Source organism: Phoenix dactylifera, chromosome 5, assembly GCF_051530095.1.
Source record: "Phoenix dactylifera cultivar Ajwa chromosome 5, Ajwa_hap1_PhDact_Kaust_v1.1, whole genome shotgun sequence".
Classification (NCBI taxonomy): domain Eukaryota; kingdom Viridiplantae; phylum Streptophyta; class Magnoliopsida; order Arecales; family Arecaceae; genus Phoenix; species Phoenix dactylifera.
In genome coordinates, this window is record NC_143194.1 from 4,179,143 (window position 1) to 4,195,000 (window position 15,858).

The 15,858-nt window shown below is 37.0% G+C and overlaps 1 protein-coding gene across 4 annotated transcripts in view; it reads right to left on the reverse strand.

The window, feature by feature from the left end:
• UBP26 (ubiquitin-specific protease 26) overlaps positions 1-15,858 on the reverse strand; it is a 35,431-nt gene that overhangs the window by 18,961 nt on the left and 612 nt on the right. For 2 of the 4 annotated variants that reach the window (XM_017843196.4, XM_026805245.3), the window contains exons 2-9: positions 14,917-15,159; positions 14,233-14,829; positions 10,869-11,124; positions 9,900-10,618; positions 8,022-8,130; positions 2,232-2,413; positions 339-623; positions 50-257 (exon numbers count right to left, since the gene is read on the reverse strand). In XM_017843196.4, the coding sequence (XP_017698685.1) occupies positions 50-257; positions 339-623; positions 2,232-2,413; positions 8,022-8,130; positions 9,900-10,618; positions 10,869-11,124; positions 14,233-14,829; positions 14,917-14,996 (2,436 nt within the window). In that variant the 5' untranslated portion in view covers positions 14,997-15,159. The remainder of the gene's footprint in view (positions 1-49; positions 258-338; positions 624-2,231; positions 2,414-8,021; positions 8,131-9,899; positions 10,619-10,868; positions 11,125-14,232; positions 14,830-14,916; positions 15,160-15,858) is intronic. The other 2 variants (XM_008793671.4, XM_026805246.3) reach the window with 2 other exon arrangements.

A 15,858-nucleotide genomic window follows, 5' to 3' on the forward strand; every position in this document is an offset into this window, starting at 1 on the left:
AACATTGCTTGAACCAAGATGAGAAAATGTGGAGAAAACATTTATTCACCTTGTCACAGATAAGTGAATTCATAGTGACTTCCAGATTTTGAGGTTCTGCAAAAGAAGACATATTTTTCCCAGTTGCAGTGACATAAGCTCTCCACTGCGTTAGCCATGATGAAGGGACTAAAAAGTATTTGCAATCAGGATAAAGTGCAAAACTTTTCCCCAAAATTAACTTATCATGATTCTGTCGTTGTTTAAGCTTGGCTTCCCTGCAACATTAACAAAAGATTTAAGAAAAAAGCAATTGAATTTTGGTTAAAGTTAAATATAAAATGTATCATCAGCACCACCTAAGGGTATCCTCCATGCATGCAACTTCTGTCAGTTCCCTACTGCAAATTTCACATGGTTCAGAATCAGCAGGGAAGACTGAAGAATTCAACATATCATCAGGTCTCACTGTACTGGCACTTTCAAAGAAAAATAGCCAGAGATTTTCTGGAACCACTACACGCTTTGCACCAGCAGCCTGTTCAGGAAGAAGATTTCCATGGGGGCATCTAAGAGAGGCTGTAGGTCCAGCATCAGCATCACAAGGAGAATCAGCATTTTTTCTACGCAACCATTGCACCAACCTACAATAACAAAACAATGAACTGGAATGGATAAACCAATGTGAAATTATAAAACATATTATAATATGTATAGAAGATATACTAGTAATAGCAATCAGTGATCTAAGGGAACAACAATCATTAAGGCAAGGTCCATTTAGACAGCCAGATTGAGGGACCATTTCCATGAAGCCTGTCACAACATAGAGCAACTCCACATAGCAACATTAATCTGGAACACCAAGGCATGCAATCTACTGCAATGCCCACAAACAAAAATTTCTTTATCCTTTTTTGGAAGAAAGAAAGACAAGTCAACCCATTATACAAAACAGAAAATATGCTAGCCATGCAAATACAAATTAATTCAGCACTGACATTGAAGAAAACCATTTCCTTTCATTAAACCAAGAATAGAAAAACTTATGCTGGTCTAGACCAATCTCTTGTATAATCCGACTAACTCACACATAAACATTGGAGTCTCCCAAGCATGTCCTTGCAGAGGTACCACCATGTACACACAGAGTCATTTGTATATAAGCAATTATCATATGAGGTTTCCCAACAGGTAAGGCGATCGTTAAGTTTATCCTTAACCCAATCGTTCAAATAATTCAATTACCTGACTTGATGACACAATCCATTCACATGATGCCCTGATAAGTGAAAGAAAGATCATAATGAACCAATGACAACTTTAACCGTGACCTAGCAATGCAACACCACATCTGCAAGAGGACAGACCTCACCCACAGGCCTCAAGGCCTCGTCCTTCTTGGGATAAATAAGGCCCCAGATCAAGAGGGCAGAATTGGACGTCTTTTGAAACAACTCTCAACAGCCAAAAAGATCAAGCATCGCATTTGGAAATCAGCCGTCCAGACAATTACACTAGTCCTGGATCCAATTTGTCACCCTTCAGACCTTAACCTAGTAATAATTCTTGTTTACAGGTTAGCAACAGAGGAAGCTTCAATGAGACTTCTGATTTGTCTATTTCTGGGTTTTGTTTCAAAAGTTTCATAATATAAGCAAAATACAGAATAGAAGTTTAAGAATGAAAAAAAAAAAAAGAAAGTGAGTTGGTGAGATATTTAAAATTTATATATGGTTATCTACTGCAAATAAGAATTGCAAAATGTACAGCCAAAAGGTATTTCATATATTTATTGGTTTTCAGTTGTTTTATGCACAATTTCCATAATTATCAGGAAGATTCTGGAAAATATGGAGAAAATGTCATAGTGAGACTCGCCTAGTCAGCCTACATAACTCATGTATCAATCAAATAGAAAGGAAATTACATACAAGGGTTTGGAGACCTGGACTTCTAACAAATATGGCCAAAAGTTTCAGAAGCAACGCTAAGAGTAAGCGGAGACAAACTAGACCAAAACTGGGCCAATGAAATCGGACATGCATCTAGACAGGCCTAGACAAGGGCTCCAGACAGGGAGCTGATAATTTTGGCAGACTCCACCTCGCTGGTGCCCTGCCATAAATAGCTCTATACCAAGGCTGGAGAAGTTGACCATTCTTAACTCTTAAGCATGCACATCCAGAATATTGAAAAGGACTAAAATAAAATGATCGAATAAATAGTAAAGCCCCTATGAAGAATCTTACCATGTTTTAGACACATAATATGAAGCACCATCTGGACAATCTCCAGCAAGGGCTGCCTCTGCCACTTGCCTTAAAGAAGCTCTTCGATCTCGATAATCATCTGCACATGCTGCATTCTTAGCCCTATCTTTAAGACAGTCGATGCAGTAATCATCACCGCTCAATGTTGGCCCCCCTCCATACTGAAAATATGAGAGAACATGGATATCACCAAGAATAGCAGATACGATGACAAAAAAGACTATAAATAAAATAATATTTAATTATTCAAACGAAAAACAAGAAATAACGTATAACAAATAGGAATCCATCAAGTTTACTTAAAGCTGAAAAGGGGAAAACAGAACTCAAAGGCATGAAAAATATCATAATTATTAATGATATTATCATTCCATCCAAAGCAATTCAATTTACACCACCAAGGGTGCAATTCCAATTAGAAGTGGCTTGTAGCTTATTCGAGACTTCTTTTGGTAACAAAACTATCTACCCTCCTCTAGTAAATGCTGTCATCTAGAAGACAAGCACTATTATCTAGAAATGCAATTAAAGTGTCCAAGTGTCAAGATGACCTTAAGAATCTGACGCAGCAACGTACCAAAACTTAAATGGGCACATGCTTATACCAAAAACATATGAACATGCATATGTGTCACATGGAATTGGTTGAAATGCCACATAGCTCAATAAACGATACAAGATCCTTAGGAATGATAGACAGGAAACCTGTTTCTACAATTAATAGTCATCAACTCATAGAGATCATTACATTGTAGTTTGACAGTGTGCCATGGTAGTCATACATATCTGATATAGTGCTGCAAGCAGATTGGGTCTGGTACGCGATTAATTAACCAAAGACACTAATCTGATCCAATCTAGCAAATGAATCATAATCCAAAATTTGCTGAGAATTGGAACGTCAATCCAACTCTGGGTAAGTTCAGCTAAAATTAGGCCCTCCTCGGTTCCCAAATGACTTTAATGAGTTTAATCAGAATATTTGAATAAAATTATTCAAAAACACACTTCTTCCTCATTAACTAGGTAAAACTATTTGACTCCAAACACCCGAACAGTTTTAACCTGGTTAAAGCCAATTAAGTACAGAAAAGGTACCATTTCAGTTTTCTTTTTTTCTTTTCTTTGAAATACCAAAATAGTCCTCATTATTGGGGCTATTTAGATGCCCAAGAAGTTGTTTGGCTAAATAAACTCGAATAAAGCTGATAAAGTGGACCTTTCTTTGACAAAAGAAAAAGTGAACTTGATTCAGGTTTATTTAGAAACCAACAGGACCTGGGTTTGAGGAGGGAGGGGGGTTTGAAATAAGTATAGTTTGCAAGGAAAAAGTGCATCCCGTAGTATTTGAAGGAATATATAGATGAAACTACAGTGCTGAGTACAAATTGGATGGACTATGCTATTGTGCACAAGGCTAGGGAGGCCAATGAGGTAGCTGATCGGAACAAGGAACAAAAGTAAAAGAAATATATGCTTGGTTTCTCCTGCCCATACAGGACAACTGGTGGGATTATTTTCGTAGAAGAGTAGACAATGAAATCATAGTATTTGCAGGAATCTAATGAAATTTTTCTTTTCAGCAAATAAAGAAATTGTGAGAATATAACCAAAATGGACAACTCTCCACTGATTCAAGGTATGCTATCTCGGTACCGGACTCTGTACCGGTGCCACCTAGTTATTGCGTCAGTGCGCCTGGTATAAGAGCCAGTTCGGCATACTGAGTGTCAGTATACACCCCATACCATAAATAGTACCAAATCGGTACAATACGGTATGCCTTGCTATGGCGTACCTTGCACTAAATGAAGCCTCTTAAAAGGCAGTGGACTCTACATACCCAAAAATTGTTGATTTTATTATAGAAAAATTAAACAACAAAAACTACGATTAGATTCTGATAATGTCAGATGTGAACTGCTGCAGACAAAAATGTTTATCAACTTACTCAGGGTGTCAAAAGGATAGAACCTTTAAAGATTCAATTAAAAAAAGATGAAAAGAATTTTTCGCAATCATGTGGAAAACCAAGGTTGAAGCATTAAACCTATCACATCATTTTTAACATTGCTTTTGTGAAAAGGCAAATAGGCAGCCATAGGAAATAAGAAGATTTTGAAGAATGGTACATAATTAAAACAAAATAATCAAGAATATTGAAAAACTTTTATATCTGATATATTTTACAGGGTTAGAAAAGGATTGGTTGGAAAAGAGTATTTAGAATGAGTATCAAAATGGCAGTTTTCAACCAATTTTTACCTTTCACGCTACTGGTAGCTTCAGAACACTTCTATTCTACTTGAAACATTTGCAAGACATCTCTGGCTGACCATGTTTTCCCCACTTCTGGTTCATGTTTCCCAAACCACAGGTGATGTACATGCTACACTCTACTGTTCAAATTGATGTCAAGTCCTTGTTCCTATCCAAAACTACATATACAAGCGTACACATGTATATGAACCAAGGGTTGAAACCTCGTGCGCACCTGCTCCATACCAGCAGGTACATAACGTACTGGCCATAGTCAATATTGGGGAACCTGGCTCATGTTGTGTCACACAGAGGCTTATTATTTGGTACACTTGCTTTCTTTTTTTCCTCATATGTACCCAAGCATATCAAGTCACATTACCCCTATACTGCCCCTGTATTAAGAATCATACCATACAGGCCAACCATTGATATGATACCAATCCTTGAGATTTGAATCCTTTTGATCTTTGTCATTCGCATTAACATATTTGCGTACCTTTATAGAGAGGTACTATATATATATATAAATTACATTGTACATACAGGATAACAACTTCTAAGATCATCCATCATGTGCAAGCAAATAGACAACATAGCAAAACTCATAAGAAGTGTTTCATACTAATTGAGGTATTGGACTATCAGGCCATCTTTCTTAAATTTTATGACCTCAGCAACTATAATTTAAAGCTCTCACACAGGGTCCTTTTTAAGAGTAAATTGAGGTTGTTCAAGGGTCAAGTCATGTCTTAGGAACTTAAAAGGCTCCACCAGAAACTTTTTGGAGGTGAGTCTTTTCCCTATCAATAAAAACAAGATGAAGAATAAGAGGATTTACATGCATGATATTTTGTCTTTGAAAGCAAAAGAAACCAAAGAATTAGCCCTTCCAAGTCAAAGAAGAGTAACTAGGCATATATTTGAATGAAGTGGAATTTTGGGCAGATGGTAGTTAATATATTATACCATAATAGTCAGGCTTGTGAATTGTCTGATACTGGTTGGTTATTGGTGTTTTATTTTGTCCTTTACATAGGCACTGTGACTTCAGTTTTCCGTATCACCCTCCTGTAAGAAAGGGGTAATCCCTTTGCAGCATTTTTTGTATATTTACTATTCACTTATTCATCTTTTTTGTTCACTAATCACTTACAAAAAGTGCAACCTCCAACAACAATACCAGCTGAACCAGCTGGCACCCACCCTCTGCCTTCCAATTTAGCTCCGTGTGATCCATTGATCCATAACTTCAATGCATGTATATCACAGTTAAAGATAGTCGATTGAATCATAAATAAGATTTAGGTGTCAATTGAAAAACACCATGCTGATGGAGGTTTTCCTTTTTCAGTACATTACCAAGATATGGTCCCGAATGACTATGCTGGTAAGTAGTAATGAAGAAATCAAAGGCCATTTAATAACCTACAAGCAAAATAAATATTGCACGCCAAAATGATGGATTAGCAAAAACACAAAGTGAAAAGAAATTCCAAAAAGCTGAGCAGTCAACTTGTGATAAAAATCACTATGTTTGGCACATGCATTGAACCTGGACTAATATTGAAGGTCGCAATAACGATGTGACACCACGAACCTATAGTATCAAGCACATCCAATGTGAGGGAGAAAATGTTGGGTCCCGTGGGCCAATCACCATGAATGCAATAAGTACAAAAATTGCCACCAAGAAAAATTCTAGGGTTTTCCAAAAATGAAATTATATTTTTCAATATGATTACAAGATTGAAATAGTAGACTCCTAATAACTATTGTCTCTGTATTCAAAAATAATAATAAAAGTTTAAATTTTAGGTTGTGAATGGCATCATTGTCACGTTTCTTTTTCAAAGAAATTAGAAACAGGAATTCTGTTTCCATTTTCAGATTTCTGACAACAAAATCATGTTTGGTAGTCACTAAATTTTTTGTAACAATGGAAAAAAGAAATGGCATAGCCATCAACGAGTTGACCTACATTGGAAGAGGCATGCAATGTGCTTTGACCACATTTTCTTACACAAAAAAAGACCTTTTATGGACTAGCTCCAATATGATTGGGTCAATTTTTTTGCCAGAAAAATATAATAAAGAGAAATTTCCAACTTTCGGTTTTTCAACTGGTTGCTAGACAAGTCCAAGTGCTGGAGGGTGGTCATGTTACCAATCTAGGCCGGAAGATCATTGGAAAGCTAGTTGTTTGACAAGTTGAGGAAAGTAGGGGAGCCAAGCCATTGGATGGAATCCAAAAGAGCAGCATTGCCACTCAAATCTAGGCTGGTCAAGTGCAGGTAGAGGCTGACACCAACTGGGAACAACCTGGAGAAGCGATTGAAGCTCAAGTCGAGGTTCTTGATGTTGTGGAGATTGGCGACGACCTCAAGGACGCTCCCGGAGAAGGAATTGCAAGAGAGGTCGAGGCCTCAGAGCCGAGAGAGAGAGACCAAAGCACGGAGGGGAGAGCCGAAGAGTTGGTTGTTGGAGAGGTTGAGGTGCAGAAGGAAGGAGCAGTGGGAGAGCATGGAGGGGATGGTGCCTTGGAGGTGATTCTCGGCGAGGGAGAAGTAGCAGAGGGAGGAACAGGTAGCAAAGAGAAGAGAAGAGAGGGAGTTGGAAGAGAGGTTGAGGGAGCGGATGGAGGGGATGTTGCCGAGATCTTCCAATAAGTGGCAGAAGAAGGCATTATGGCTAAGGTCAAGGGAGTGGCGGCAGAGGAGGAGGGAAAGGCCAGCGGGAAGGAGGCTTGCAAGGTTGTTGTTGGAGATGGAGAAGGGTTGGAGGAAGGGGAGGCAGACTAAGGGAAGGAAACCAAATAGACGGTAGACAGGCACAGGGACTTCTTTCCACCCTAAAATGTCATTTTTTTCAAAAAAAAGTGAAAGTGAAATTTTTTCACTTCCACTTTTTCTAGAAAAAACGGAAGTTATTTATCAACAAAATAGAAACAGCATAACCAAACAAATTTTTTGCATTGGATTCTGTGTTTCTACTTTTAAAAAAAGAACAGAAAAAAATGGTACCAAAAAAGCCCTCAGCTTATCCTTATCCTGTGGCCCATCACTGAGAATACTTAAACTATAATAAGCATGGTTTATTCAAGACCTTTGAATATGTTATAGCATTAAAAAGATTTTAACTTTCAACATTTGGCACCCCCATTAGGACTCTGCTAATTGTTTAATGATTGTCTGATGTCTCTCTTCTTAGTATTGCATTTTGAGATGTTTTTCCCCATCATGAAACTAAGCACCAGCCATCCATCTGTTTGTTTCTAGATTATCCCATTTTCCTAGCTCTCACGCTCATCAATTTTTCTATCTCACAAGCTTGTCAAGTGAGGTCAGTTGAACAACACATGACAGATATACACATCCAGACTTTCCATTAAGTATAGCATTTGCACCACAAGTGCCGTTTCACAAAAAGAAGAAACTAGAAGGTAAAATGACAATTTAGTATCTGACAGAATGATGCCAGCCACATATATCTATCAGCATAATTACTTACTTTAGACAGCAATTTCTGCCAAGCTGTATTTGACAAACGCTTCATTGATGTAACCATTGAAACAGGAACTTTTCCATGTATGCATTGAATTAAGCTGTTGTCAAGGCAGCTGTAGAAAAATACCAAAATGTCATATCACAAGAGCAACAAGCAGGCCTCCCACTGATCATCAAATTAACTTCAGTACACTGAAGAAAACAGTTCAAAGACTGCAAACAATGGCATAAGAATAACCATTGATAAAAACTAAAAAAATAACTTAGTTGATAGGGAATTATCCATAATCATAATGACTGCTGAGTATAGAACCAATCCTAAAAAAAGTCATGCAACTGGAGGTTCAATTTTTCTAAAGAATTGTTGCTTCATCATGGAGAACCTTCTTCATGAGACAAGTTCATCTAGATGATAGCCACCAAAAAGGTTAGAAAGATGGTCATTTACTAGTTATTCATCGATAAAAATCAATATATACTAATAAATTCTGAACCATTACTATATTCTGTTAAAAGAAAGATTCTCAGCCATTAGATCTTAATTAAAAGCTCTAAGGTTTACTTGCTAATAAATAGAGACAGCATGCCTTTGGCGAAAGCATGCCTTAGCCCCCCCCCCCCTCTCTCTCTCTCTCTCTCTCACACACACACACACACACGCGCACAAAGAGACAGCTGCAGCACGGCCCATTCCCTTGATTTTTCTCCTTTCTATCCTACCCTTCTGCAGCCTCTAACTTCAACCTCCTCTATCTCAGCATAATTGTATCCTCCCTCTTCCTCTATCTCAGCATAATTGTCTCCTGCCTCTTCCTCACCATGAAATATAGCATCCTATCCATGTAGCTCACCTCCCTCCCCTGCCTCCTGACATCTGCCTTCCCATGTATATAGTACGAGACCAATAGATAGCAATCCTCTCCATCAAGGCATCAATCTAGTAGAACCAATTCTTCTTGTTCTGCCTCCATCCATCATGACCTTACCAACCCAGGTGGTCCCTCCTTGAAGAAAAGCTTCAAAGCCAATACATCTGAGATTGAAGAGACAAAAGGGAGGAGATGGCTAGGGTTAGGATTCTCCTCTATAACCACTAGAAAGCGAGCTTCAAGCTGAGAAACCATGTCCAGCTCAAATTGATGTTTCGAGACTAAAGTGAAACAAGCACATGTTGGCTTGATATTGACTGAGAAGAGATTAAGCTGCACCTTTCTATCTTAAGCCAACCTTGAGCTAGCCATCTAGGTTTTCAAGCCAAGCTCAAGCTGTCCCTCACACCTGTTAGGCTCGTTTAAAAGTATAGTGATAGGCATCTTTTATAGAAGTTTCAAAAACTTAGACTAGAATACATGAACTTCAGTAATATAGGTTTGTTTTTGGGCTCATCAGCTTTTGTCGATGAGATAATAGTCGGCATTTGAAAATTACTTGAAAAAGCCTATATCACACAAAGACATCTCAACCCAGTTTAAAAAGAAAAAAGGTCATGAATCAAATAAGATATTCATAACACTTTATGCATAGGAGCATAACAAGACAAGGTTAATTGAGCATGTCTGGTCAAGAATGCTCTGAAATGAATTTCAGCTTGAAATTCAGGACCAATCTCAGCTTATCTCATATTTGAAGAAGCCAAATCAAAAGCCAACACTTGTGCTGATAGATAAGAAAGTAATGCTCCTATCTAGCTAATTAACAATTTAAAATAATGTGCTCTGTCTCTCATACCAGATATCAACACACTCTTGCTTAATGCATTGAAATTTGAAGCACCTAGCTTATTCAGATGTACATCTATTTCAAGCACTTTCATATATCTAAACATAGAATCAGATGTTCTACAACAGAAAAAGGAAAAAAACAAGGGTAGGTCTTAACTTACGGAGGAGTAATATTGTCTGCCCACTGGCGAAGCCATTCTGTTGAAACCCAAAAATATGAATCTTCAAGTGGGTCAACAGGGGCTTCTGAAAGAACTGATTTTACTTCTTGTCGACGTTCTGTTATATAAGACACCTGCCTATCTTTTCTATGCTGGTAGTCTTCACAAGCATGGGCATATGATGCATTCAACGCTTCAATCTCATTAGACAAATGAGGTGGAAGAGAACTGTTCTTTACATCTATGTCCATATCATTTGCCCCACATTTTCTGTTCAGATAGATGTTGGTCTCCTTGTCAGTAACACGATTATACATCAACATATAAGCATCAGTAGAAGAAAATATCTCATGAATAGGATTGCTGAAATCTGAATCGGTTGTCTGGTCAGTTTTAAGATGTTTTCCATTTGCAATGGATTCCACTTGCCCAGAACAATTTAACTTTGGCTTTGGTGCAGATGAATTTGAGGTGACTTCTCCAAAGGGGTGATAACCCAACTTAGAAACATGCTCATCATCAAATTCCCACCACTGCCCACTGCTTTCATCCTTAATATGTGCAACATAATGTCCACTATTAACAGCAGTGCCCTTGTGAATCAAAATGGCAGAAAGGTCATACATCAAACCTGATTCAGAGGGGTCCCACAATCTTTTTCCCATATTTAGTCGCCTAGGGAACTTAAATGCTGAAGTTATCTTTTTCTTTGTTGTTGTCTGCAGGCAAAAAACATGTAAAACATAGATCAGAATAGCCACTTTCAAGCATGTTCTAATGCATCAGATAGTTCACAATCTAGTGCAAACCCCTAAACCTCCCCAACCTTATGGAAGGCAGGGTTTAGTCCCATGTCTCTGGTGCAACCACCAAGAGAACTACTACCAGCAGCCTATCTGTCACCTTCAACTCGTATAAAATTCAGATATCAAAGAAAAGAAAAAGATCCCTAAGATTGAGAAATTGAACCTTCGGCAAGAAAACATAACGCTTTAGCTGGAAATTAAGCACCGCAGGGAGTGACCGTAGTTTTATGCAACGCGTAGCATCAACTCTTGTAAAACATGACTCGCAGAAGTATTGATTTTCTCCACGCAATTCTTCCAAGCTTAGGTAATCATCTAGACTTTCATCTAGATTATCAAAACCCTTAATGTTCAGCTCCAGTTCATAGAAGTCTTCCATTTTTGACGATGCTTCAGAATCTTTCCCACACACTGAGCACCTTCAAGATAAATATTATTGGGGCACAATTTATTTATACTGCAATGCAATAGCATCACTAATCTAAAATATCAAACAAAGCAATGCAATAGCATCACTAATCTAAAATATCAAACAAAACATTCAAATAGAAGTTGGGAACAAGAACTGTAATTTATAGTCACATTAAAGAAAAAAAGATAAAAGTATACAGTAAATTTTTTTGCTGCTTCACATTACTAAAAATCAATACACCATATCCTCGAATATTTAGATCATGGTTTGCAAAACTGACCAAAACCGCGCGAGGTTCAATGTGTACTGTATTGAATCGCCTAAATCAGGATGTATCGTACCAAACTAGTACAGAACCGAGATGGTTTGAAAGTTCGGTTCAGGACACGGTATCAACCAATCCAAACCAAGTGGAACAACCTGATCAATTCCACTCGGTATGACCCGGTTCGAGTCAATTACAAGCCCTCCGGTGACTAAAATGGAAGGAAAAGGCACCCCGATGCCTTTCTCCCCTCTTTTTTGATAAGAGCATTAAGGAAAAGGTGAGAAGGAGAGGAAAATTAAGGAAGGGTTTTTTTGTGGTTTTGAACCCAAATCCAAGTCAAGATCAAGTGTAATCCCCCTCTTCTTCATTCTTCACTTTGTTTTCTTTTTATACCTAAAATAGGCCAAAAAGTTAAAATAAAGGGAGACCATCCCAAAATTTTATATTTTAGACTAACTTCATGATATGTTGTGGATCTAAAGATGATTTACGCATTGAAGAAGAAATCATGATTTTTCATTTATCGAGTAATTTTTAGATTAAAAATATATATATTATAAAATTATATTAAAATTAATGTTAGAAAATTAAAATATTAATAGCATGTTTGGGTGTGTGCATGTTACTTGTTGTCTTTTGTTGGCAATAATTTTTGTTCAAATTTAGGCACAATTATGGCTACCCAATTCTAAGCCCAAATTCAAATAAATTTCAATAATAAGTGCTAATTAAGACATACCCATGGGCTAAAAAATATACATAGTACTAAGAACCAATATGAAATAAAATAACATCAAAACAACCTTAAAATCACAATTCTAAGGACCCTAAACCTTAAAATATTCATAATAACCAAAAAAAACAAAAATAGTGAATTGGTACCATACAAATACGCTTTTGCATAACACAATAATATAGCATACCAACCTAGTACCAAACCAATATGATATCCAATACCAAGATCGCAAACCTTGATTTTTGGATGATATTAAGAATTAAGAAACTAATAGTTAGATATGCCTAAAGAACAACTATAAATGTTAATGAACAAAATAAGACAACATACACCAATATACCTACACGGAGACAAGAATATGTTTGCATGGATGGTGCATGCCAGCTTTCTATCAGATGATGCATCTATATGTGCTTCTCCAAGAATTGCATATGAACATGTATGCAAGAACCATAAGAGCAGCCTTCAATACATCTCTACTATTACAATGAGAGAGTTTAAACTATTACAATGAGAGAGTTTCATGATCGGACTTTACTTTGTAACCCAATGCCACTTTATTGCTGTATTTTTTTTCTGCCATGGCCAAGTCTTTTAAAATTCCAAGAAGAGAAAGTAAATCTCTACTATGAATACGGCTGCGATTTGAAAATTTTAAGGCAGCCCTTCTATCAATCTTCTCTGCTATTATAATGAAAGAAAGTTTTGTGACCAAATTTTTCTTTGCATCCCAAATACTCGTGTAGCCGCACCTTTTTCATTGTGCATGTGTGCATAACTTTTAGAATTTCCGACATAACATAAATATCTACCATGAGTATGGCTGCCATTTGAAAATTTTAATGAGTGCCCTTCTATTATCTTAATGTTATCTATAAAGATCTGATAAGAATCTTTACATATATGGTTTACCACATAACTTTCTCAAGTCTCCATGTATATTAGGTGTTGAGCGGCATCTTAATTGCTTTGCTCTTATTCTCCTATGTATTTTACAAAATAAACAAAAATCATCTTCAGATCGCAACTGTTCATGCGCATCTAAAAAACTTATATTTTTCAAATAATAAAAAACCTTAAATCACAGCCAATATGTCTGCATCGAACATGTCATTTCTGGTAAGATATAGACAGATACAATTTTTAAAAACTTCATCGCACCCCTTGCATACCATCTCCAATTTTATCCAATGAAAAAAATATTACAATCATATAACAAGTTAAATTTTTGCCTGATATTCCATATTAGTTTTAGTAGATAAAAAGGAGCAATAAACTTGACCATAGATTCTGAAATATGAATTCTTCAAATTTCATTTCTTACTCCTTCCCTACTATTGTACTTGGAATTAATTCAGAGTTCAAAATCAAACCATCAAGTGCAAACTTTTTCCGCCTTAATAATTGAACACATTAACCAAAAGTAATAGCTATGCAGCAATTGCTTATGCTTCACAAAAAGAACCACACCAGCAAGCTATTTTACAAATTTAATAATGATTTTGGAATAGAAGACCCAGGAAAAAGTTAGGGAAGGTAAACGTTCAGGTCAAAACATTATAAATCAGTACCAAGCGGTAGCATGAAATGAAATTTTAAAAAAATAACATTGAGCATAAAGGCAATGAGGGGCTAAAAATAATGCCAATCAACCTACAAGAATAATATTGGATATAGCTTTTACTCTTGACTAAGTTGCCCAACCAGCCATGATGGCCAATTTACTAGCAAGACACCAATGACCTTTTGACTTTTTTCCCTTTTCTCAACCTGATGTAGAAACAATATTTGCATGTACAGTTTATGAAGTTTATGCAGATGGGCGATCGATGAATTATGGTATTACTAGCTACATAACACAAGCTAACAGTGAGAAAACTAAAAATTGCACTGAATTAAAATCGTTCACAATATCACACAACTGAAAGTTGTACCTAATAACACAAGAAAGAAAAGAGTAAATCAGTCAAATGAGAAGATATGAACTGAAGATCCTCAGTACTGAGACAGCGGGCTCTCCACTATATATGAAAAGAACATGGGATAATACATTTTTGAAAGTTTGGACCATAACTGCAACACCAGGATTCTCTTAAAAGTTCATGTCTTACCGTGTGACATTTGATACGGTTCCCCGAAACAGATCTTGCACAACAGTTTTGGCATTGGGAACCTTTGAAAGACTTAAAGAACGTTCCAGCAAAGAGAGAAATAATGTGAGGAATTCATGGCTATCCTGCTGAACACCATTGTCCAGCTCCAAAGTTTTAATGAAAGGAGCTGAGTCGATAAAAGCCATCTTGCTTGAGTGCAATTGTGCAAACAATCGCGCAAGCTGATCCAGAACAGGATGCTGCTTTAAAAGGTCCGACTCAACAGAGAATATGCCAGCCCTGAAAGAAGTATTCATATAAAGGCACTGAAGTATACTGTTAGCATAGCAGGTTGCACCTAAATTAGTCAACCCTGCAGGTGTATCTATCGATGGACGAAGGTCCTTGCAAGGATTTGGACCAAGAGAATGAATAATATCTGGCATCTTCTGCCATAAACCACTCTTCCTAGCTCCATTAGGTGGTGGTATGAGCCCACAAAAACAATTAGGAGAATCTTTTGAGTTTCCACGGCAGCCATGACATTTGGGCTTCCATACCAAATAAAGCTGGCATATATCACCTTTCGAGATTTCACCAGTTAAATGAACCTTCCTGGGAAAAGAAGGTAAAACATTAGCAACAGAAAAGACGCTCACAGATAATTATTGCGATCAATATGTAGAAGAGGAAACCAAAAACCTCAGGATCTCAGAGGAAGGATCATTGTTATCTTCAGTCTTTTGTCTCTTATTTTTGTTGCGGGTATTTGGTCTATTCATTGTACCACCAATTTAAATCAAAATCTAAGTTCTGAGCATCCTTCATTTATATGACATCCAAAGAATCAGCTTGAACATCATGAGTCATGTGCACAATTATTCTGTCCAATAAGAATCTGTGCCAAGAATGCATAATTGGTTAGTGCAAGCTGGCAAGAACTTCCTGTAAAGAAAGAAACAGCAACACAATTAAAAGCAGCTAATCAATTGAAAAACAAGTATAACATCAATGACTCCACAAAAGATTATAAGCTGCCAATGGTCAATAGATGAAACTTTGAGAGAAACAGTGGAATGAACATGTAGACCATGTATGATGACAAACAAAGAATAATATTTAAGAAACAGAACACAAATTAAAAATTCTTTCTACAAATAACTAACTAATTTAATTTGAATATGATCTCCCTGAAGTTTCAAATAGACCAATAACTAAGCACGAAGAGTTATTTGTACAAATTCACCAACAAGAAACATCCAAAAAATTTTAACATAAAAGAACTTCTCCGACCCGACTCCCATCCTTCCACATTTGCAAGAAGATCCACCATAATGTGGGTAGTCCTGCATACGTCAGCTCACATAAACCCGACATGAAATCAATCAAAAGACGCTCACATACAAATACCTGTCTAAACAAGAGAAATAAGAAGCTGCACTCTGTCAAGACCTAATTTTCAGCAATCAACAAAGATTATCACATTTCAACCGAATTAAGGCAGGGGAATAGAAATGGAAAGAATGGGACCAAATTTCGGCAATATATGAAGAATTATATCATTGCACGGTGAATTAAGTGACAAGCATAGAAATGGGAAGGACGATCGCGGAAACCCTTTTGCGCGTGTGCAGGAGACCGGAG